General features: G+C 44.0%; 1 protein-coding gene across 2 annotated transcripts in view; it reads left to right on the forward strand.

Annotated features, from left to right (window-relative positions):
- Positions 1-26091, forward strand: part of RIC1 (RIC1 homolog, RAB6A GEF complex partner 1) — a 143965-nt gene that overhangs the window by 99418 nt on the left and 18456 nt on the right. For both annotated transcript variants that reach the window (XM_040417144.1, XM_040417143.1), the window contains exons 13-20: positions 1931-1969; positions 7491-7601; positions 14291-14380; positions 14534-14694; positions 15895-16033; positions 16188-16304; positions 19543-20271; positions 20937-21095. In XM_040417144.1, the coding sequence (XP_040273078.1) occupies positions 1931-1969; positions 7491-7601; positions 14291-14380; positions 14534-14694; positions 15895-16033; positions 16188-16304; positions 19543-20271; positions 20937-21095 (1545 nt within the window). The remainder of the gene's footprint in view (positions 1-1930; positions 1970-7490; positions 7602-14290; positions 14381-14533; positions 14695-15894; positions 16034-16187; positions 16305-19542; positions 20272-20936; positions 21096-26091) is intronic.

A 26091-nucleotide genomic window follows, 5' to 3' on the forward strand; every position in this document is an offset into this window, starting at 1 on the left:
GTTGTTCGAGTTTAATGCAAACGTTCCCCGTTCAGCATGGTGTCCTATTCAGTTTTTTTGGTGGCGGTTTTGGGGGTTCCTGTAATATTGTATTTTATTCATTTAAATCTCTTTTCATTCAGTTATGTCCCTGTATACTGTATAACAGCTTCCCCCTGCACTGCCTGTAGTAACCGGTTACCGCTCGGTCAGGCATCGCTTCCGGCGGCTGGTTCAGGATGGCAGGGGGAAGGCTCACTGGCCGCACTGGTCAGTGAACATATACAATAGTGTAGAAGTCCATATTTTATAAAAAGCGGGAATGTATATTTACTTTATAAACACATTAGGCTTCTGTCCCCACCAGGCTGTGAGGGCAGGCAGGGGTCCGCAGCTCCCGCACAGCCCGTCTCTCCTATGCCGATAGAAGACAGATGGGCCTTAGTAACGCTCAAGTTTTCTAGCACAAATTAAATGTTTTCCCTAAATAAAGTATATTACAAAAATGTTCCCGGTAGCTCTCCCTATGCATTAGCAAAAAAATAAATAAAAAATTTAACGGCAGTTAATAATAATTTATTTATATAGCGCCACCATATTCCGCAGCGCTTTACAAATTCATAGGGTTCATGTACGAAACAAAACTAACTGGCTTCGAGAAAAGTCTTAAAGATTAATAACCTCCATAATTCGTACCTCTCACTCGCGTCTTTAAGACTTTTCTCGAGCTGCACCTACTCTCTGGAATACTCTGCGGAATACTAGGTCAATTCACAACTTCTCCACCTTCAAACGTGCCTTAAAAACACATCTTTTCAGGCAGGCTTATCAAGCTAAACTTTTTCCCGACTAAACCTTTCCCTCACCAACTCCTCTGGCCTAAACTCGATCCCCTAGCAGTCCCAAACCCGAAGCAGATCGGCCGGCACCACTCCTGTCAGTTCAATAATGTCTCAAATCCTACTTATCACAATAAACTACCTTATGTGTCACCCCCAATTCCTCATAGATTGTAAGCTCTTGCGAGCAGGGCCCTGACTCCTAGTGTTTCAGTTGCATATTAGCCAGTTAGTTTTGTTTTGTACATGAACCCTATGAATTTGTAAAGCGCTGCAGAATATGGTGGCGCCATATAAATAAATTTTATTATTATTATTATTAAATAATATTTTTTTTCCCTTCTTCTTAGATACACAGTTACACTTTAAAGGGGTTCTCCGGGAATTAAGAAAATGTCAATACTTAAATATTACTTTATAATAAATGCATTCCCAAATATCTTTCATTAGTTAGAGTGGTTAGTTTTGTCTACTTAGCAATCACTAGGAGAAATAAAATGGCTGCCGTCCTACCAGCACACACAGAACCTGTCCTAATCACACAGGAGGACAAGTTACTTCACAACACTGAGATGAAAAGATGCCTCATCCTCCTCTCTGCTCTGTGGGAATGGAATTGATGAGGAGACATGAAGTACAGAGGGGAGGTGGGGGTAATGAGCAGCAGTTCTTGTATGCAGTCGCCATTACCACAGTCTGTCCTGTCAATCCTCTCTGTACTTCATGTCTCCTCATAGACTAAATTCCCCCGAGATTCAGCTAAAGTTCTTATCATATGTATTCAGGATCATAACCCCTGACAAGTAGAGCAGAGAAGAGGATGGGGGAGCCGTTTACTTCAGTGTTGTAAAGTAACTTGTCCTCCTGTGTGATTTCTGGACAGGTTCTGTGTGTACTGGTAGGACAGCGGCCATTTGGTTTCCCCTGATGATTGCTCCCCCGACAAAACGAGCCATAATAAATAATAAAAGGTTTTTGGAAATATATTTTATTATAAAGTAATATTTAAGTATTTTCATTTTCTTAATTCCTGGAGAACCCCTTTAAGTGTCTTTGTTTTATAATATCAGTTTATGTTTCATTGTAATTGTCATTTTTTTCCTTCTTCTTAGATACACAGCACTTACCTGGAGAGCAATTGGCCTATAAGGGTGAGTCATTTGTTCGCCAAGACAATTTTTTCCCAGTACCTGGAATACTAATAACAATTACTGTACTGTAAGAACAATGTGTTTGTGGAAAGTGGCAGGCTTAAGCTGCCCATGCATATTAGATTAATGCTGACAAACATGTTGACCGTCTAAGGGTACCTGCACACTGTGCAGATTTGTATGCAAAAAATCCATACAAAAATAGCTTAACCACTTCCAGACCGCCCATTGACTATAAACGTCCTTGGGCGGTCGGTTTATCTCTGAATGGATGTTCTGGAACGTCCTTTCAGAGATGGCAGCTGCACGCTAATCGTGCAGCTGCCAAGTGGGGGGCCCGCTGTCAGTGACAGCAGGACACCCCAGAGAGAAGGCAGCGACTGTTCCTGTATGTCCCTGCCTTCTAGATCGCTCTATACACAGTGCTCAACGAGATGCTATGCTTCTTCCTGTCCCAGGCCGGTGGTCATGTGACCGCCGGGGGAGTGCAGGACCTGACTGGGATTCCATAGACCACGATCAGCCCTGCACTGAGGCTGTACAGTGCAGTATTATGTTGTACAGCCTCTCTGGGGGGTGTATTTCGCCTGTAACTGGGGCTACTATGTCAGCCCCAGTTACAGGAGAAATCAATAGTTTAAAAAAAAAAAATTACGTTAAATTTCCCCCAGAGGTCTTGTATGACCTTACGGGGGACACAAAGTGTAAAATAAAAAAATAGTGTTTTGAAAAAGAAAAAAAACCAAAGTTTTTCACATTTAAAAAAAAAAATATATTTTTCCCCCCAAATCTGTTATTACATTTTTTTTTTTAAATAGAAGAAAAAAATGTAAAATAGACCTATTTGGTATCACCGCGTTCACAATGACCAGCTCTGTAATATCATATAATCTAACCAATCTGGTGAACACCTTAAAAAATTAAATAAATAAACATTACGCCAAAACTGATTTTTTTATTTAGCTCACCTCCCAAAAAGCACAATGTTAATCAATCAAAAAGTTGTATGTACCCGAAAATGGTAGCAATAAAAACGTCACCTCATCCTGCAAAAATGAGCCCCCACGCAAGGCCATAGCCAGAAAAATAAAAAAAATATGGCTCTAAGAAAATTGCAACACAAAAACATGATTTATTTTCAAAAAATGCTCTTATTGTGTAAAACGTAAAAAAAAGTAATAAAAAATAGACATATTTGGTATCGCCGCGTCTGTAACAATTGGCTCTACAAAAATATCACATGATCTACCCCATCAAGTGAACGGTATAAAATAAATGCCAAAACAGCTTTTAGTTTTTTTTTGTCATCAATCAAAAAGTCGTATGTACCCCAAAATGGTAGCAATAATGTCACCTCGTCCCGCAAAAAACAAGCCCTCACTTGAGACTATAGTTAGAAAAATAAAAAATAATGGCTCTAAGAAAATGCCAACACAAAAACATGTTTTTTTTTCTAAAAATGTTTTTATTGTGTAAAACTTAACATAAAAGACATATTTGGTATCGTTGCGTCCGTAATGACCGAATCTATAAAAATATCACATTATCTACCCCATTAGGTAAGCAGTATAAAAAAAAAATTGAAAAATGACACCAAACTGTTTTTTTTGGGACTTCACCTCCCAAAAAATGAGATAAAAAGCAACCAGAAGGTCAGATGTACCCCAAAATGGTGCCAATAAAAACTACAGCTTATCCCACACAAAATAAGCCCTCCATGTTAGAAAATCCAGATGCTGCTCCCTCCCTTCTGTATTCCCAAATAACCGTTTACAGTAACACACCAACTGTGGTCGTATTCAGGAGAAAGTGGGTAGCAAATTGTGGGGGGATATTCTCTGTTATGTTTTGTGAAAAAGAAAGTTTGGGCCTAAAGCACCATTTTCTTGTCAAATAAAAAAATTTAATTTTTCATTTTCACACCCAAGTATTAAAAATTCTATGAAACACCTGTTGAGCGAAGTGCTTGCTACACCCCTTAGGCTGGGTTCACACGGGCGTTGCGGGAACATACATGAGTTTTCCCCGCGAGTGCAAAGCGTTTTAATGCGTTTTGCACGCGCGTGAGAAAAATTGCCATGTTTGGTACCCGAACCCGGACTTCTTCACAGAAGTTCGGGTTTGGGTTCAGTATTCTGTAAAACGTGGAAATGTAATTGGGTGGCTCCACAAGATAGGTGAGATGGATGGGTGCTACTATCAAATGATCCCCACTGTCAGTAAAAATATTAAATGTTCAAATTAGAGATGGGCACAACCAGATATTTGGGTCACTTGGAAAATACAATAATTTTATTAAACATCCGATAACATAGGAATATAAAAGAAATATACTAAAAAAACATACACATAAAAACCTATTGGCTTTGGCCAAGGGCAATAAAACAAGGAGATAAGTATTATAAAATCACCAAGCAAATGACGTGCAATGACAAAACAATGGTCACATATAAATATATGGAAAACTGTGGACTCCAATCTATAAATGTCGAATCAAGATTGGATCTGATACAATTGTCTCTCGAGGAATAATACAACGAGTTGGTTGTGTGCTGTGCGTCCTAACACTGACGTCACTCAGTGTTTTCCCCAAGATTTCATAAAGTGGGGATATCAAGCTTGTAAGCACGATTTTGTGGGTAAAGTTCTGTGTATTATTTCAGTTGTGCAAATCTGTAGTCGTTTCTTCAGAAAATACTTGGGCAATTCATAGATACTTCATTAAAACCAAACGCGTTTCGGAGTGTATATAATTTCTCACTCCTTCAGTGGCCACTGAAGGAGTGAGAAATTATATACACTTCAAAACGCGTTTGGTTTTAATGAAGTATCTATGAATTGACCAAGTATTTTCTGAAGAAACGACTACAGATTTGCGCAACTGAAATAATACACAGAACTTAACCCACAAAATCGTGCTTACAAGCTTGATTAAGTAAAAGGAACAGCTGTCCACCGATTCACAGCCCCCAGGATTGAAAGCCGGCAAGTTCAACACGGTGAACATTCTAAAATCCCGTGATAACTCACGAGACTTACTGCACAAAGAACCACAGTCACGCTGAATACAGGTGGGACGCCACACAGCGTGCAACTCTATCCGCAGTTTGGTTACATCAACCGTGAGTACCCTGTTATGCCGATACTCCGAAAGAATAATTTGTAGAGATCGGGGGTTAATTTAAAGTGGATGAGCAATAATATATCTAATATCCCCACTTTATGAAATCTTGGGGAAAACACTGAGTGACGTCAGTGTTAGGACGCACAGCACACAACCAACTCGTTGTATTATTCCTGGAGAGACAATTGTATCAGATCCAATCTTGATTCGACATTTATAGATTGGAGTCCACAGTTTTCCATATATTTATATGTGACCATTGTTTTGTCATTGCACGTCATTTGCTTGGTGATTTTAGAATACTTATCTCCTTGTTTTATTGCCCTTGGCCAAAGCCAATAGGTTTTTATGTGTGTTTTTTTTTTTTTTTTTAGTATATTTCTTTTATATTCTTATGTTATCGGATGTTTAATAAAATTATTGTATTTTCCAAGTGACCCAAATATCTGATTGTGCCTATGTCTAATTTGAACATTCTGTAAAACATGGTTATAAGGGAAAATAGCATTTTTTTAATACAGAATGCTTAGTAGGTCAATTGAGGGTTAAAAAAAAAAAAAAAAAAAATGAACTCCCCTCCTCTATTGATCGCGTAGCTGACTGTCTTCTGTTCTTTCTTCAGGTCCTGTCAAAGGACCTGTGGTGACGTCACTGAGCTCATCACATGGTCCATCACCATGGTGATGGATCATGTGATGAGCACAGTGATGTCACCACAGGTCCTTTGACAGGACCTGAAGAAAGAACAGGAGACCGGCAGCTATGCGATCAATTGGAAAAGGTTAGTTAATTTTTTTAATTATTTTTTAACCCTCAATTGACCTTCTACTAAGCATTCTGTATTAAAGAATGCTATTATTTTTCCTTATAACCATGTTATAAGGGAAAATAATACAGTGAATAGACTTTCATCCTAGCAACCATGCCTGAAAATCGCACCGCATCTGCACTTGCTTGCGATTTTCACGCACCCCCTATTCACTTCCGTGGGGCCTGCGTTGCGTGAAAAAACACGAAATAGAGCATGCTGCGATTTTCACGCAACGCACAAGTAATGCGTGAAAATCGCCGCTCATGTGCACAGCCCCATAGAAATTAATGGGTCCGGATTCAGTGCAGGTGCAATGCGTTCACCTCGCATTGCACCCGCGCGGAAAACTCGCCCGTTTGAAAGGGGGCTTAAAAATTCCTTGGGTGGTGTAGTTTACAAAATGTGGTCACTTTTTGGGGGTTTTCACTGTGGGGTTACCTCAGGGCCTCTTCAAATGCAACATGGTGCCCAAAGACCATTCCAACAAAATCTGCCCTCCAAAAACCAGATGGCGCTGCCTTGTGTGCCCAAACAGCGGTATACGACCACATATGGGATGTTTCTGAAAACTGCAGAATTAGGGTAATAAATATTGAGGTTTGTTTTGTTGTTAACCCTTGCTGTTTTCCAGGAAAAAATTTATTCAAATGTAAAATCTGCAAAAGAAAGCGAAATTTTTAAATTTCACCTCTATTTTGCTTTAATTCCAATGGAATACCTAAAGGGTTAACAACATTTCTAAAACCAGAGGGATGTCATTTATGGGTTGGTTCTAATTTGTAAGCCCCACAAAGTGACTTCAGAGCTGAACTGGTCCTTAAAAAAGTTGACTTTGGAAATGTTCCTAAAAATTTCAAAAATTGCTTCTAAAATTCTAAACCTTCTAACGACTTAAAAGAATAAAATTACATCACCAAATTGATGCTCACATAAAGTAGACATATGGGGAATGTTAATTAATGAATATTTTAACAGGCATCACTATTTGTCTTAAAAGCAGAGATTCAAAATTTGAAAACAGTGATTTTTTTTTTCAAATTTTCATAAATTTTTTGTTTTTTTTTATAAATAAAGGTAAAACATATTGACTCATTTACCATTAACATGAAGTACAATGTGTCACGAGAAAACATTCTCTGAATGCTTGGATAAGTAAAAGCGTTCCAAAGTTATTACCACATAAAGTGACACATTGGCAAATTTAGGGCTGGTCAGGAAGGGGGTAAATGGCCCGGTCTGGAAGTGGTTAAAAACACGATAAAGGCTGTGCATAAATCCACACTATTTGTTGCGGTTTTTGGTGCAGATTTTCTATGTATTTTAACATTTCCCATTGGGACGGCTCCTTCCTGTTCAAGTGAATAGGAAGGATCCGTCCCATTGAAGTGAGTTGAATGGTATAGTTGTAATTACACCTGCCCACCGCGCTCAATAGTTTTTTGTTTGTCATGTCATCATCAGTTGTGTGTGCTCCTGGCCTTAGTACTGCATACTGTTTTTTTTCATGGTGTTTTAATTTTTTCATTTTCAGCTCTTAAGTAAAATTACTTCAACCTTATTGACTTTTTATTTTTTTCAATTTACAGTATTCTGCCATAGACAAAATTGGCCAAAATGTTGCTGTTTCTGGAAAATGTGGATTTGCACACTACTCTTTGCTAACCAAGAAATGGAAGCTGTTTGGGAATATCACTCAAGTAAGTAAGCTGGCAGCAGAAGAAATAGGAGTACCTAAGGTGTACCTTTCAGAAAGCTTTTCACACTTTCGACATCCACAAAGAAAACCTGCATTATAACATTTTAAAAATCATATGCCATTATACTTCTCTTTCTTTTTTGAAGTAGACAGATGGCACGCTATGAAAATACCATTGCGCACTTTACCCTCATGGGCACCTTCATGCAATTTTGCATCAAAGTGTGACATTTTGTAAAAAGAAAAAAAAAAAGGCATTATTTTTGCAGCCAAGCAGATTTTGAGGCAAACAACATTTCCTAATCCTGAAAGTTCAGACTGTGTAGACAGAGTTCATACATGCCACATGCCTATGTCTGCTTGCATATGTCTTCACAAGATTCCTGTGGTCCAGATGCCAGTGAACATTAGAGACAAGGAGACAACAAGAAGCCTAATAGGGTGCAGTAGTGATTATATGCGCAACTGCTTATCTTCCCTCCCATTTAGTAGTAAATATATCCCTCTCTATCCGATAATCACGGCACACATATCCGGTCTTATTCGGAAGGATAGAAAATACAGGAGGGGTGCCTCATGTAAATAACCGTAGGGTAAGACCAAGTTCACACTTCAGTTATTTTCATCAGTTATTGAGCCAAAACCAGGTGTGGGTCCAAAACGCAGAACAGGTGCTGATCTTTCCCTTAACCTTATCTCTGTGTAGGCTTCACTACTGGTTTTGGTTCAAAGTAACTGGTGGAAATAACTGACCTAATAACTGATGTGTGAACTTGGGCCTAAGGGTGATAAGCAGCCAAACCAGTGGTTATACACCTACCTTGGGGTGTTGTGAAAGGCGCCCTACACCTATAGTAGTGATGGAAGGTCTGAAAATGATAATTGATGGGGGGCGTGGCTAACTGCCGACATGAGCGCACGCACTTGAGAGCGGCTCCGTTCCCTGACTTCTATCCTGACTAATCCTGGCAAGCTGCATTCTTCAAATTTAGAGTGGCAAGTGCAGAGGAGAAGGAGGAAGCCTAGACACCAAGACATGGGGCCCAGCAAAGCTCAGTCCGCGGCAGACAAGCTCAAGGAGTATGCCCGGCAGGAGAACCAACATGGCGCCGCGGCTCCCGCCACTCCACGTGCAGCGGTGACGCGAGGGCAGGCCGCACAGCAGATGGAGCCTGAGGATGCTGGGGAACCTGAGATCACCCTGAAAGCGGTCTCTGAACAGCTGCTTACGGCGATATCATCCTGCCAATCCTCCCTTACCTGCAAGATTGAGGAGGTGCGCGTTGACCTAGGCCTGTTGAGGCAAGACGTGCAGCAGCTGAGGGAGAGGGTCAAGCAGACGGAGGATCGAGTGTCGGAGCTGGAGGATTACACGCGGCCGCTGGATTCCAGACTGACGGAGGTGGAGAGAGCCGTTGGGTTATGGAGACAGAAATGCGACGATCTGGAGAACCGGGCGCGGCGCAATAATGTGCGAATCCTGGGGCTGCCAGAGCGGGCGGAGGGGAGAGATCCGGCCGGGTTCCTGGAGACGTGGTTTAAGGCCCAATTCCCCAACGCTGCGTTTTCTGTGGCCTATGCAGTTGAGAGGGCGCACAGAGTTCCGGCCAGACCTCCGCCGCCGGGCGCACCACCGAGGCCTCTGCTGGCCAGATTGCTAAATTGGAAGGATCGGGATCTAATCCTTAGTCAAGCAAGGAGCAAAGGGGCCATTTCGCATGACAACGCCAATGTGTCGCTTTTCCCGGATTTTTCTGCGGATCTACAAAAGAAAAGAGCCACTTTCGTATCGGTCAAAAGGCGCCTCAGAGAACTGAACTTACAGTACTCTATGGCCTACCCGGCGCGTCTTCGAGTGGTGGACGGAGACCGGCCTATATTTTTCACAGATCCGAAGGAAGCTGAGGAATGGGTCGCCAGGCGCCCCAGGCCGCGCTGATACGGGACTTGAATTCTGAGCTGCAAGTATTATTGGATCCCTGTGATGTATGACACGGGCGCCCTGCCACTCAGTTAATGTTATTTTGTTAATGGGGCAATCTAAGCTTCACTTATGCGTGTATTGCTGCTTGGCGGGCTCTCAGACCACTGAGGCCTCCGATTTAGATGAGTGGGGAAATTGAGCCCTGAGGGGTATATAAGCATGCATGCATTTATTGAAGCTAGATTGTACCTGCAGCTTCATCATCTGCATTGAATGGGGAATGGTCGGCTACCTGCACGGGTATAACAACTTCCCTCCCGTGCTGGTCCCCGATTTCATTGCCACATCACTGACACTATGATATGTGCACTGATTGTATGTTTAGTGGGGTTGGTTGCACCACTGTTCGGTTATATGTTTATTAGAATACTGAAGACATGGTCACATCTTTTTCACGCTGAGAGTGTGGGCAGAAGGCGAGCTGTTAGACTGAGCAGGTTTTCTTTTTGCCCAGTGGCTGGCATCCTCTGTTACGGGTGGAATAGCCTCCTGACTGCACTATGGGTTCTTTAGTTGTGATGTCCTGGAACGTGAGAGGCTTGGGTGCACCGCATAAGAGGATAGCGGTATTTTCGCATGTGAGAAGGTATTGCCCTCACGTTCTGGGACTTCAGGAGACTCATCTGACAGCTGACACTGGGCACAGAATTGCTAAACAATGGGTGCAGTGGTCACTTCAATCATATGGCACATCGAATTCTAGAGGAACTGCTTTACTGGTGCGTAAGGGACTCCTCTGGGAGCCACAGAAATGTGTTACTGATCCGGAAGGTCAATACTTGCTAGTGTATGCCTTTATTAACCACATCCCGTACGTTATTATTAACTTATATAATCCTCCTCCAGCCAGTATTTCACTTCTCCAAGTGATCTTAGGGTTTGCAGCACAGTACCCCACTGCCAGACTGCTCTGTATGGGAGATTTCAACATGGTCATGCAGGAAGAGCTAGATAGATATAGAGTAGCTGGTGGAGGAGGAACTGGGGCTTATTCGGTGACAACATTGTTTAGGGTCACGACAGAACTAGGATGGCTGGACTTGTGGAGACTTAGAAACCCGCGACTGAGGGAATATTCATGTTTCACTCCCGCCAGGGGGGCGCTTTCGAGAATTGACTACGTATTTGGTAACGCTGTTGTAAGTACGGATGTAATAGATATCACTTATGAGCCGCGGGGCCCCTCAGATCATGCTGCGGTTGTGGCACGCTTTAATATTCCTGGGGCTACGTCTAGTAGGGGGAAAATGAGAATACATCCCTTTTGGCTTTCCCTATTAACTCAAAATGATAGGATCCCTGACCAACTGAGGGTCTTTTTGGATGTACAGGGGGAAGAGACGGAAGAACTACTGCTATGGGACACACTGAAGGCCTACTTGAGGGGCTGCTTAAAGTCTTCCATCTCATTTGTTAAGAGGGACTCGGCTCGTAAGGAATTAGACTTGCATACTCAGTGTAGGGAGGCTGAGGTCCTTTTTTGTGCTGCTCCCACAGAGAGTAATAGGGTGGAGTGGATGTCTAAGGGTAGGGCGTATATGATGTACCTCAAGGAGAAGAGTGAACGGAAAATATTTTTCATGAAGCAGCAGTCATTTGAAGCGGGTGATAGAGCGGGCAGGCTTCTGGCTCAGATCGCTAGGACCAATCAGTCGTCTCCTCCAGTGTTACGGATTCTGAATCCGGAGGGTCGAATGGCGGAAACGGTGGAGGGGATACTTGAGGGATTTAAGCAGTTTTTTAAGTCGTTGTATAGCTCAGCAGCACACTATACGGAGGGGGAATTGAATGACTATGTTGTAGAGGTGGACCACCCCAAGCTTGGCGCTGCGGATGCGACCCTGTTAGACAGAGATATTTCCCTGGAAGAAATTCAGATGGCTATTCGTGATCTCCCTGCTGGGAAGGCGCCAGGTCCTGATGGGATCCCGATAGAAGTTTATTCGCGGTATAGTGAGATCCTCAGTCCTCAACTTCTTAAATTGTATTTGGCATCATTTCAACGTCATCAGCTGCCCGAGACTCTGTATGATGCAACTATTGTTGTCATATTAAAACCGGACAAAGATCCTACTGTGTGTGGCTCCTACAGGCCAATTTCACTACTAAATTTAGATTACAAAATATTGACCAGGATACTCGCCTCCCGTCTGAACAGGGTGATCACGTCAATAGTTCACCAGGACCAGGCAGGGTTTATGCCTGGAAGGACCACCTCTGACAACATCAGGAGGGCCCAGGTTATAGCTCAGGCTGGGGTAGCGGGGGGTTGTGAATGGGCTCTGGCGTCTCTTGACACAGCCAAGGCCTTTGACTCTGTGGAGTGGCCTTTCCTCCTGCGGATCCTTAAGGAATTTGGGTTTGGATCGGGGTTTCTGCGGTGGGTTGAGATTCTGTATCAGAGACCTAAGGCGAATATATTAGTAAACGGAACCCAGTCGGATTCTTTCACTTTACAAAGAGGAACTAGGCAGGGATGCCCCCTTTCCCCCCTCCTGTTTGCGGTAGTAATAGAGCACTTAGCATTGCGTATTAGGCAGGATGAGTCTTTTATAGGGGTCGCAAAGGGAGACAGGGTGGAGAAGGTTGGCCTGTACGCGGACGATCTCCTTCTGTTTATGGCCGAGCCTGAGCGCACACTTCCCAGAGCTATTGAGGTAATTGAGAGGTTTGGCATATACTCGGGCTTGCACATAAACTGGATGAAATCGGCTATTATGCCTCTATGGGACCACAACTGGCCGGAGTGCGTACATAACCTACCGGTGGTGGATCAGTTTAAGTACCTGGGTATCGTGATTACAAGGGACCCCTGTGCGTCTGTGGCAAGAAATATTGACCCAATAGAGTCGTTATTCATAGACAAATTTAAAACGTGGAAGGCATTGCCGATTTCGGTGATGGGGAGACTAAACCTAGTTAAAATGATTTTGCTCCCCAAGGGTCTATATCTCCTATCGCACGCGTGCGCCCCGGTACCTAAGGCCTTTTTCGACAGACTACATTCATTAATGGTGGCTTTTGTTTGGGGGAAGGCCAGACGGAAGCTCTCATTGAAAGTGCTGCAGAGGTCTAAGACGAATGGGGGGGCTGCTTTACCCGATTTCTTCCTTTACTACCTGGCCGGGCAACTGAAGTATGTGGCAGCATGGGTGAAACAGGAGGAGCTGCCTGGCCCGGAGTACTGGCTGAGGGAGTATCTTGGCCTGTCTACCCTCTGGCCTGTGCTGGAGTCCCCAGGATCGGTCTCGGGGAGACTACTGCCTGTCCACAGGTTGGCTCAACAGGTCTGGAAGGCGACTAAGTTTAACTCATATGCGGACTTGCCGGACTCGGTACCGCTTTGGGATAACCCCATCTTCCCACATTTGGTGAATCTGGAGGGTGTGGAGATGTGGAAAGAGTGTGGGGTGCTCACATTAGCTGACTTGTATGATGGGGGTGTATTGCGGTCCTTACAGCAACTCCAGGAGAAGTTTGAGATTCCTCACTCTTTATTTTACAGATACCTTCAATTACGGCACGCTTTGGGTACCCAATTTAGGGGGGCAGGCCGCAGTATTTCCAAGTACCCGCTCATAGGAGTACTGAGATCACAGGGGCCTAGGGGCATGGTCTCAATATTATATACATATCTACTGGGGGAACACATGGCTTTGCATCCGCTGGAGGTTGAGGCGAAATGGAAGACTAATATCCCAACTCTTGACGCTGAAGATTGGAAGGAGGCTATGTTGGTGCCCACCAAGGTTTCCCCTTCGGTAAATAATAGGTTAACGCAATTGTTCATTCTACATAGGAGTTACCTGTCCCCTGTCAGGTTGCTCAGAATGGGAAGCTCAACGAGCAGTAGGTGTCACAGATGTCAGGAGGAGGGAGCGGATTTCTGGCACTTGATGTGGGGTTGCACGCACTTGCAGGTGTTTTGGGGCAAAATAGTTGAGATACTCTCTGCGATACTGCCGGTGTCGATAGGGGTCTGCCCCAAAATATGCATTTTGGGGGTGTTAGAGGAAGAAAGGTGGACACATCATCAAAGAGTATTTTTGGGAGAGGCGCTCTTCCTAGCTAGGAAGGCGATCGCCTTGCGGTGGATGGCGGAAAGAACCCCTACGGTGGGTCAGTGGAAGACCTTAATGAATCATGCAATGGCAATGGAGAAAGTAGTGTATATTCACAGAAAATGTCCTCAGAAATTTCAGAAAGTATGGGGGGAGTGGTGCTCCTCACCGCACTCTTTACTGCCTGTGCATTTACGCTCCGTGTCGGAGGATCTTGTTGCAATGGATGTGTGATCCCTGTACTGCTGATCTAGAATGCCTTAATGCTTAGTTGCCCGATATTATAGATACCTGCCTAATACACTGTGTGACTTGATGATATGATGGGAAACACGTGGCTCCCCTGCACGGGTTGTCACTGTTTCAGACTGTGATGTACCATGTCTGTTGTTAAACTTCAATAAAACGAGTTTAAAAAAAAATGATAATTGATGACTGCTGCCTTGGATTGGGAACCAGTGGCGCACAGAAGAATCGTGGAGAGAAGGCGAGTTTGATAAAAACGATCCTACGAGTCACTGTTTCCCCTCCTGACGGCACCCTTATAAGATCATTTTTCAAACCCATCTTCTCTCCACCGATTGGTGATCACTGAAGGCTTGAATGTAAAATTGTTGAGTAATCCCTTATATCATATGTTTTCAGGAACAGAACATGATGGTGACTGGAGGCATGGCTTGGTGGAATGACTTCATTGTTCTGGCATGTTATAATTTAAATGATCGGCAAGAGGAGGTGAGCACTTTTACAATTCCATAAAGAATAAAACTACAGCTCAGTAACTTCATCGCTTGCCTTATATATTACATCATTTTTCTTATTTCTTGGTTGTAAAAAAAAATTTACACTGCAAGATTGTTAACTGACTATTTTTTTTCCCTCCCCCAGCTACGGGTTTATCTTCGTACATCAAATCTAGACAATGCTTTTGCACATGTCACCAAGGTGCAGCAGGAGACATTGCTTCTTAGTGTCTTCAGAGATATGTTGATTATTTTTCGAGCAGATTGCTCTTTTTGTCTTTACAGTATTGAAAGAAAATCTGAAGGGTGAGTTCTCTAAAGGATTTGTTCATCAACATAGGTTTTAAGCCTGTATGTTAAAGGGGTCGTCCCATGAATAAATATTACATTTTTCTGTTGGAAGCCCTAAAGGGGTATTCCCATCTCAGACAATGGGGACATATCACTAGGGTAAGTTCCCATTATCGGACCCAGAGGTGGGACTCGCACCCTTGATTCATTTTTATAGGGCCGTGGAAAATGACCGAGCACCAGCTTGGCTATTTCTGTTGACCCCATAGAAATAAATAGGAGCGGTGGCCGCGAAAGTAAGGTTGTGCACCCATTCACTTCTATGGGAGAGTGCTTGGTGGTGGCTGGCCTCGGTGAACCCCAGGGTCCTCCAGCTACCACTTTCCCTGCTCCGTTCTCGATATAGGTGCGGTTCTTAGCAGTCCTAGCCATATGCCTCCATTGTCTCAGATGGGAATACCCCTTTAAAGTGTTTCTAACCTTATGAACAAGTTTTATTAAAAACTATTTTAAATGTCACAGCATCATTTTTTAATATACTTTATTTTTTCCCATTTTAAAATAGGCATCTGAAATTCAGGTGTCTATAGTGTTTTGGAATCTGTATACCAGGCAGAGTGGAGTTAGCACAGGAGCAGCCTCACAGTGGAATCTGTACACCAGTACACCTCTGACATTCCAGTGGTGTACCAGTGTACAGATTGCAAAGTGCTATAAACACCTGAATTTTGGATGCCTATTTTTTAAGTAAAACAGAAAAAATAATATAATATTACTCGGGCCCCGTACACTTGAATGGGACGCAGCTGCGCCTAGGTTCTGTGACTGATGAACGTGATGTCACATGGCCCAGGAAAAGCCCTAAGCGCTTATGGAGCGTCACTGCCTTTTCATACGGCTGATCCCGCAGGTCCAACACCCAGAATCCCAACAGATTTCATATTAATAACCTATCCTGAGGATAGGCCATTAATATGAAAATTATGTAAAAATTATTTATTTATGAATCGGTCCCTTTTAAATGGTATTTGTAATCAAAGAAAATGGGAAGGTAATATTTCCACTACAGGTTTCCCTCTGCTATCACTAAAAGGAAATGCTAAGAAAATATAAGTAATTGTAGATGTATGTCTGTGAATGTACAATCACATTTATATATCTTAATACCATACATTGCAACTAAAGTTTTAATACCATCTTAATTCTTTTCCGCAGTCCACATCCTTTGGTCTGTTTACAAGTCCTTCAGGAAGTGTCCATGTCTCGGTACATTTCACATCCTTCCCTTGTTGTATCCATCACTCTAACATCTGTGAGGACAGAGACTGGCATCTCCCTAAAAATGCCCCAGCAGGTGCAGTACCTATCGCTTCATACAGTAAACCCCTGTGCTGTGTATATTCTGTTTTATGTTTTTTAGAACTTGTGTTTTATCTTTTAATACAAAACCATCTCAATTAATAAAAACTTGAAATATCGATATTTTAATGACTTTTTATTACTTTTAGGCATGTGATGCAGAAAGCATTATGTTGAATCTAGCAGGCCAGCTAATAATGTTACAGCGGGATCGGTCTGGTCCTCAAATCCGAGAAAAAGAAGCCAACTCACAGCAGCGAAAACTTGTAAGTAAGCAATTCAAGTTCTATAGGTAATAAAAGCCTCTCTAAAAGTATCAAACCTTTGTGCATGAAGTACGTGAATATTCTATGTTTTTTTGTTACAAAAATGAGTGGATGGTTTTCTGGATATAATTTTTGAAGTCGCTCCATGTATTCTACTTCCTGTCCTGACTCTTTAACGTCCTCCTCTCTTTCTACTTTTAGCACAGCAAACGGCCTCGTTTGACTTTCTCAGTCAGACGATTCACTGCAACCACAGAGGAAAGGGGGATGAGTAATTTCACATTTTGTCCACCAGAATGCCGGCATTCATGCTGGAGACCCGACAATCTCATTACAGTGAACGGAAGCCGTCGGTGTCCAAATTCTCCGAAACAGAATACAGCAATTGTAAACACTAGTGTGAACGTAGCCTTAGATCATTGGTGGCGAACCTATGGCATGGGTGCCAGAGGTGGCACTCAGAGCCCTCTCTGTGAGCACCCATGCCCTGGAAAAAGTCTGTGGTGTACCAATATGCCTTAGATCTTTCCCGCTATTCATCAGTGCAGGGCACACTATGAACAGCACAGGCAGCGCACTGAATGTAGGCAGGCTATTATAGCCAGGGCTTTTTTTCTGGCGGAACGCACCGGGACGGCGTTCCGCCACCTTTTGACATCGCAGCCTGCCATGCTCCAGCATCGCAGGCTGCGATGTATCATCGGGGAGGGACTGGAAGGAGGAGCTGGGGGCCGGTGCGTTCACTGTGCTCCGGCCCCCAGCTCCAGTACAGTTATAGAATGTGTAAAATTAATAATGATTCTATTTATGAGGCCCCCTCTGTAGTAGAACATTCAATATATCCATCCTACTCACAGGGCTGTTATCGCAATCCAGGCCGGCCGGGCAGACGAGCGGCAGCGTCACTGACTGACGTCACGTGCCTGCCCGGCCTACTTTATGAATGAAGCAGGCGGCGCAGGCACGTGACGTCAGTCAGTGACGCTGCCGCTCATCTGCCTGGCCGGCCTGGATTACGATAACAGCCCTGTGAGTAGGATGGATATATTGAATGTTCTACTACAGAGGGGGCCTCATGAATAGAATCATTATTAATTTTACACATTTTATAACTGTACTGGAGCGGCAATGGGGGGGGGGGTCTGTGGATGGCAGTGTTATGGGGGGGGGGGGTCTGTGGATGGCACTGTTAAGGGTGGGGGGGGGGGTCTGTGGATGGCACTGTTAAGGGTGGGGGGGGGTCTGTGGATGGCACTGTTAAGGGTGGGGGGGGGTCTGTGGATGGCACTGTTATGGGGTGGGGGGGGGTCTGTGGATGGCACTGTTATGGGGTGGGGGGGGGTCTGTGGATGGCACTGTTATGGGGTGGGGGGGGGGGGTCTGTGGATGGCACTGTTATGGGGTGGGGGGGGGGTCTGTGGATGGCACTGTTATGGGGTGGGGGGGGGGTCTGTGGATGGCACTGTTATGGGGTGGGGGGGGTCTGTGGATGGCACTGTTATGGGGTGGGGGGGGGTCTGTGGATGGCACTGTTATGGGGTGGGGGGGGGGTCTGTGGATGGCACTGTTATGGGGTGGTGGTGGGGTCTGTGGATGGCACTGTTATAGGATGGGGGGGGTCTGTGGATGGCACTGTTATAGGATGGGGGGGTCTGTGGATGGCACTGTTATAGGATGGGGGGGTCTGTGGATGGCACTGTTATAGGATGGGGGGGGTCTGTGGATGGCACTGTTATAGGATGGGGGATCTGCGGATGCCATCCCCAGATCCCCCATTAACAGTGCCATCCCCATCTGGGGGGTTTCTTTGCTGGGCTGGACTTTTATAGTCCTCCCAAATTTTACTTGCATCCCTGTTCTCTAAAGGAGCGATTTTAGGGGGCAGTCCTAGGGGTGGGTAGGGGCGGGGCCAGGGGAGGGGGGCTGAGTTCCACCACCTTTTCTCTGAGAAAAAAAGCCCTGATTATAGCTAAATGATTAAGTACATGGAAGATATACTACATTGGACTGTTATATTCAGGTTAAATTGCCGTGTTGGTACTTTGGGCACTCGGTCTCTAAAAGGTCTGCCATCACTGCCTTAGACCATCACACATTACACTAAGTGCAGTGCTCTTCTGTGGGCATCTTTATCAGAACAGAGTTCTTGAGTTGAGTGGCTGTACCCTCTGCTCAAGAGGCTCCCCCCTCAATGATTGATTACTTGATAGATCCTGATGTGTAGTAGTGCATGCACAGTCGCTGCACCTGTAGCAACAGCAGAGCCTCTGCATTTGTGCACTACTCAGCGCAACGGAGCAGGGTTTCTGATTGACGGGGCCGGGCAAGATGTCCGCCACTGTCAATCAAGGGGAAGGGGGAGCCTCTTGAGCAGTATAGACAGCCCTTCGCTGCTCAAGAACTGTTTTGAGGAACAAATCGATTGGTAATATACAATTTGCTTATCTAATAGGTGATTATTATCTCTGTCTCATTATCTGTGTATATATATTCCCAACACAACAGGGCTTAGAGACCCCTGAGGAAGCTGGTGATTCCAGCGATATGCATGGGGCGTTGCATCTATGCACCATGCTTGCCTGTATCCATATTTGATAAGTATCTAGCATTCATTGATGTCATATTCATCACCTTATTATGAATTTTATATTTCTTTGGCGGCTTTCATGTGTCCACATTTAGGACTTTGTGATTATAGGACAGAGAATTGTGTCCAATACACATCCCTAACACATGGTCTTGATTGTATAAGATGTTTTTAACTTCTGTCTTGTGGTGATTAATAAAAAATAAAAAAATGGTATAAAAATGGCAGTCTTTGCATGCGGTTATACTTTTTCTTATTTATTATCTAAGAATGCAGTTATGGATTCCGCTACCACGGACCATAAGTCATGGTCCGTGGTAGCAGAATCCATAACGGAGTTCTTAGATAACCCAAAACTTGTACTCCGAACTTGAAAACACAAGTCCGCTCATCTTTAGTATTGAATGATTTAACTGCCTGAAATTGTATAAATTTTGAACTGTATTTGGGTGTGTATGCCGCTACATCTATTTCATTCACATGTGTAAAAGCAAATGACTTTGTAAAATAAATAGCTTGGACGCAATACTTGAATTCCCAGTGGAGTAGCTTTTTCACTCTGCAGTAATTCTACACATTATACTAAAATATCAGCAGCTTGTTCCTGAATTGCAAATTTACAAGTATTTAATGTTATTTTGCTTTATTTAGCTGCCGTTTTGTGCACCAGTGGTCCTAGCACAGTCTGTGGAAAATGTCTGGAGCACTTGCCGGGCCAACAAGCAAAAACGCCATCTGCTGGAGGCTTTGTGGCTTAGCTGTGGTGGAGCAGGCATGAAGGTTTGGCTCCCCTTGTTCCCCAGAGATCACCGTAAACCGCATTCCTTCCTGTCCAGACGGATAATGCTGCCTTTTCACATCAACATTTACCCGCTTGCAGTTCTGTTTGAGGATGCTCTGGTTCTTGGAGCCATTAATGAAACTGTGGCTTATGACTGTTTGAACAACCTGGGCTCTCCTGCTGAACATTTGGAGGTTCAGTTCCCTTACTGTATTGTAGAGAGAACCTCACAGATCTACCTCCACCATATCTTAAGACAGCTGTTAGTCAGGAACTTAGGAGAGCAAGCATTGCTCTTAGCCCACTCGTGTGCCTCTTTACCTTATTTCCCACATGTGCTAGAACTTATGCTCCATGAAGTATTAGAAGAAGAAGCTACCTCACGGGAACCTATTCCTGATCCATTGCTTCCCACCGTGGCTAAATTCATCACAGAATTCCCGCTCTTTCTTCAGACAGTGGTGCATTGTGCTCGAAAGACAGAATATGCCCTCTGGAATTACCTGTTTGCTGCTGTAGGCAACCCTAAAGACCTGTTTGAGGAGTGCCTAATGGCTCAGGACCTTGACACTGCGGCCTCTTATCTCATCATTCTCCAGGTAGTCCTGTGTGACAAACATTTCTTCACTTCACTATATATGTTGGTTAAAGAGGACCTTTCACCGATTATTACACTATGAACTAACTATACAGACATGTAGAGCGGCGCCCGGGGATCTCACTGCACTTACTATTATCCCCGGGTGCCGCTCCGTTCTCCCGCTATGTCCTCCGGTATCTCCGTTCCCTAAGTTATGGTAGGCGGAGTCTGCCCTTGTTCTTCTGTAGCGCTGGCCAATCGCATTGCAGAGCTCACAGCCTGGGAGAAAATAACCTCCCAGGCTGTGAGCTCTGCGCTGCGATTGGCCAGCGCTAGAGCTGAACAAGGGCAGACTCCGCCTACCATAACTTAGTGACTGGAATCTCCGCCTACTATAATTTAGTGAGCGGAGATACCGGAGGGCATAGCAGGAGAACGGAGCGGCGCCCGGGGATAATAGTAAGTGCAGTGAGATCCCCGGGCGCCGCTATACATGTCTGTATACTTAGTTCATAGTGTAATAATCTGTAAAAGGTCCTCTTTAAGTCTGAAAGCTCTGTTAATTCTCAGAAAATGTGAATAATACAGAACTATTTAAGTATTTTGTGGGAAGTCTGGTTATACTATAAATTAGCATCTGATAGTAGGTTTCCATTTATGATGACCAGTATCTTTTTGTTACAGAACATGGAGGCAGCAGCAGTAAGCAGACAGCATGCAACTCTCCTATTCAACACTGCTCTGGAACAGGGGAAGTGGGATCTATGCAGGCACATGATACGGTTTCTGAAGGCTATCGGATCTGGCGAATGTGACACCCCCCCAGCTACTCCCACTACACAGGTGGGTATTACTGGGAGTACCTTTTCAAAGTACTAATCTGTTCTGTAATATATATATTTATTTATTTATTTTTAAATTCGCTTTATTGAACACATAAAGCCAATTATAATGACACTCATTGTACAAGTGCTTCCCTATATTATACATCAGCATAATGAAAGTGAGTTGTGCAAGTAACATATACATGACTCAAATGAATAAAACATTTAACACCTGTGCCGTATCGGTGAGATTACTTCCATCTCTAGAGGGGGGGCTCATATTGCTAATAAAGATAGCAGCAAAAGTAGCAGCTAAAGTGGCATACCTAGGTTTACCATTTCCCATCTTCCCCAACCTGTCAAACCTTACAAATATCTACCTTGTTCCGCCCGCAACCCTCTGTCAATATGCCAGCTGAATAGAGCGTTCGTGCTGATGAACACCATGCCCCCACACCTTTTGAAATTTGTGTATACAGCCCCTATTCTTGAACACAATATTTTCATATGGGATTATAGTATTGACCAATTGCTTCCATTGTGCTAAAGTAGGTGCTCTATCTCCCATCCATCTAATGGCAATCGCTTTTCGTGCCAAAAATAGGGTTTCTCCCAGGAATATCCTTGTATGGTGAGAGTATAGAATCTCGTCCAATATTCCAAAGAGGCTTATTTTAGGATGAAGTGGCACTGCGCATCCCAGTAAATCTGTGAGTAGAGTCACCACTTCCTCCCAAAACTTATTTATGGAAGTGCATGCCCACATAAGATGCCAGAAATCAGCATTTTCTGACGCACATCTATGGCACCCGGAGTAGGCAAGCCTGCCCATCCTGTGTAACCTCTGTGGAGACATATAACTTTGATGTATTATGCATAGTTGTATAAACTTATTGTTTATGGCTGGTGATACTAGTGTGGGGGATTCAAGTATATCCTCATCGTCTTCATTAGACAAATCCGGAATCATTGCCTTCCATTTTGACAGTGCTTGTATCGGGTTACCTCTCAGTTTGACACATAGGAGATGGGTGTAAAGTGCTGATATAAAGCCACGTGGTCCTTGAGAACGTATGACTCCAATCATCGGAAATGTGGACAATAGGACTGGGGTATCACGATAATGCGTTTGCATGGCATGTCTTAGCTGCAGGAACCTATAGAATGTATTCCTGGGCAACTCATGTCTCTGACTCGGGGACTCAAAATCATTAAAAACATTATTATTGTATAAGTTCCCCAGTGTGACAACCCCATGCTCCTTCCAGAATGCACCGTCCCGCAGTACCATTAGGTCAGGAAACATGGGATTATCCCAAACTGGTGTCTCCAATAGGTCTGACCCTATATTAAGTAGATGCTTACAAGCCAACCATATCTGGACAGCTACCCTATGAATCGGTAGCAACCTACGGGGGAACAATTTAGGTTGTTCTAGAACTGGCCATAGATTAGTAAGATCTAGATATTCTGCAAGGTGTTTTTCTTGTCTGCAGAGAGTGCCATTTGGCAATATCCATGTTTTTATATTTCTCAATTTCGCCGCTAGATAATATAAGTGTATATCAGGCAGAGACATGCCACCTTCCTTTTAAGACGCGTAAGATTTAATATAGACAACTTCGGTCTATTCGCACCCCAGATGAAAGGTGACATTAAGGATGTGGGGCGTGTTGCAGTATATACAGACACTTAGGTAGAATAATCAATTTTATTAAATTGATTCTCCCAGGTACTGAGAGAGGTAATCCCTGCCATACCCTAAATTTATCTTTGCAATACTCTAGGAGAGGATGGATATTCAGAGTGTGGAAGGATGCAGTATCCTTTGTTTTATATATATATATATACCCAGGGATTTATAGCTAGGTACAACAGGTAATTCTCCCTGGGGGAATGTATCATCTAGTGGATATAAAGGACATAAGGTCGATTTGGACCAATTTATCCTCAGTCCAGAATACCGGCTGAATACTTCAATTATGGTGATTGCACTAGGAAGTGTGGCTTCCGTCTGTGACATGAATAGCACCATGTCATCAGCATATAAGCCGACCCTATCCTCCTGCTCTCCTATTTTAATTCCATGGAATTGTGAATCCGCTCTGATTCGCATAGCAAGCGGCTCTATAGCTAGGGCGAACAGCAATGGTGACAGAGGAAATCCCTGTCGTGTACCTCGCCCCAAGCTGAAGCTATTTGACATCAACCCATTATCCAATATACCCGCTTTGGGATGTTTGTATAACATGGCTATCCATTGTATAAAGTTAGGACCAAATCCAAATTTGTGAAGAACCTGGAACAAATAGGGCCACTCAACGGAGTCGAACGCCTTTGCGGTGTCCAAAGACGCTAAAGCCCATCGCTCTCCTTTCTGTACTCCAATTTGGGTCACCACCTGCACCCGTCTGATATTATCAGTGGTAGATCTACCGGTCAAAAATCCAGATTGATCCGGATGAACCAAGGTACTAGCCACTCTCCCAAGGCGTATGGCCAAAATCTTTGCTATCATTTTATAGTCGATATTCAATAAGGATATCGGCCGATACGACCCACACTCGTCTGGATCCTTGCCCGGCTTAAGAAGGACCACTATGGTGGCGTCATACATTGATGGTGGTAATCATCTTTTTTGAAATGCATCCTCATACATACGAATTAGCAATGGGTTGATGTGGGCAGCATATTTAACGTAGACCTCTAGGGGTAATCCATCGGGACCGGGAGATTTACCCCTAGCTAGTTGTGCTATAGCATCTTCTAGTTCCAGAGTGGATATAGGGGCTTCTAAACTGTCTATTGCCTCCTGTGCTAATGTAGGGAATTCCAGGTCATCAAGATACTGCATGACGTCATCCGTCTCATAATTTACTTTGGTCTCATATAAGTCCTTATAGTACTCTTGAAATCTACCCGCTATGGTTTCAGGGTCTGACAATATCTGACCATCTAAGGCCTTGATAAGTAATACCGTCGGGGATGCCTGATTCTGTCTGACGATATGAGCGAGTAATTTGCTAGATTGGTTGCCCAATTCAAAATATGTTTGCTTTGTGAAGAACATTTTCCGTTGGGCCTTTTCTTTGAGTAGGGTCAAATACTGACTCCCTAATGTTAACCAAGATTCTCTATTCAAGTCATTGGGGTCAGCAACATATGCTGCTTCTAATCTAGTACATTCCGCTGCTAGTCTTTCCTCCTGTCTAGCTGCTGACTTTTTGATCAATGATATAGTAGATCTCAGGCATCCCCTAAGATATGCCTTCATGGTTTCCCAGAGTAATGTGTAGTCTGTAACTTCTCCATGCCCCTCCATAAAAACCTTCAATTGGTCAGGAATGCGATCAGAAGGTCCAAACAGGGACAGCCAGAAAGGATTAATCCGTGTTGAGCGTCTGATCACATCCCCTCCCAGTCTCAACACTAGCTGTATCGGCGAATGATTAGAGATGTCCCTTGGTCCGTACTCTATACAGTATGTCAGAGAGCACATAGCTAAGTTACCAAAAGCATAATCTATTCGTGATAGTGTATTATAGCTAGTCGAGTAGCATGAGTACTGTCTAGTATCAGGGTATTTAAGGCGCCACATGTCTATCCATCCTACCAATAATGCGGCTAGAGATGTCTTATTACTAGGGCGGTCGTCAGAAGCCTCAGCCAAGTGATGTCTGTCTAAGTCCTTATCTAAGGTTGTATTAAAGTCACCAAGACTTACTACACGGGCCGATGGATATGAGGCTGCAAAACTCACTGCCTGCTGAACAATCTGTAAGGAGAAAGGCTGTGGTATGTAGATACCTAGTATAACATACAGTATACAGTTAATGTATGCAGCTATGAACACAAATCTCCCAGCCGGGTCTATCTGGCAAGCCTCCAATTCCCACCTAAGGGATTTATGTACCAGCAACGACACCCCCCTAGACAAGCTGGTATAGCATGAATGTTGTGCCCATTGAACCCAAGGCTTTTGGGTACGTCGAGTAGTATCTGCCGTTAAATGGGTTTCCTGCAAACAGAGTACATGTGGGTTAAATCTTCTGATTGCAGAAAAGACCATGGTGCGTTTCCTGGCACTACCCAGTCCCCTAACGTTCCAGGACATTATAGGTATTTCCGACATGTCAATCTTATGAAAAGGACTTTGTTGCCCTCCTGTCTCCCTCTCTGTACTTTACCCTTCCCGATCCGGCACATAACATATAACATTCGAACCATCAGGTGTACTTTGATATAGGTGATAAGTGCCTGCATGGTGAAACATTAAACCAGCTATGACACTCTTAGCTGTTAAAGACAAGACACTTCACCAGTTGTGTGGCACTTTAGATGAACGGGGTGTGCGTATGGTAAGTTACCAGTAGCACCATATAACTCGTATCTTACTTATAGGAGATATATAACATAGTGACTAAGGACCCAATCCCTAACTTCTAATGGGATCCAGACCTAGGACTCGGGTAAGTAGTCCAACAGGGCCCCCCTTCACTCTCACTAACTCCACTTTTGCCCAGACAGTAGCTGTGACATACAAGATCATTACCTTGTCATGTACAATTCCCCGCTAATCTCACATTCCCCTTCTTAACTAACTATGGGCTTAATCACTCTATCTCTTGTGAGATTTAGCTGAGAACTGAAATCAATAATAAACGATAACATTCAAGAGTTCTGATACTTAGTCAGTGTAAGTGTCCCCACAGGTCCCGAGTCCAGAGATCCCCTCCTTGCCGTTGGCGGTGAAGGACTATGCGGGCTTTCATCTTGGAGGTCTAGCGTTTCTGCCCCTGCCATCCAGCCAGTTTGTGGCCTCTTCAGGATTGTTGAAGAACCGGCTCACTTCCCCATCCACCACTCTTAATCGAGCCGGTTATGCCATGGAGTAGGATAGGTTCTGCTCCCGGAGTCTTCTTTTCACTGTGCTGAATGTTGCCCTGCGCTTCTGTAATTCGGACGAAAAATCCAGGAAAATCATGATGTTGTTGTTATCATACTTCAGCTCCTGC

Source organism: Bufo bufo, chromosome 2 (genome assembly GCF_905171765.1).
Source record: "Bufo bufo chromosome 2, aBufBuf1.1, whole genome shotgun sequence".
Classification (NCBI taxonomy): domain Eukaryota; kingdom Metazoa; phylum Chordata; class Amphibia; order Anura; family Bufonidae; genus Bufo; species Bufo bufo.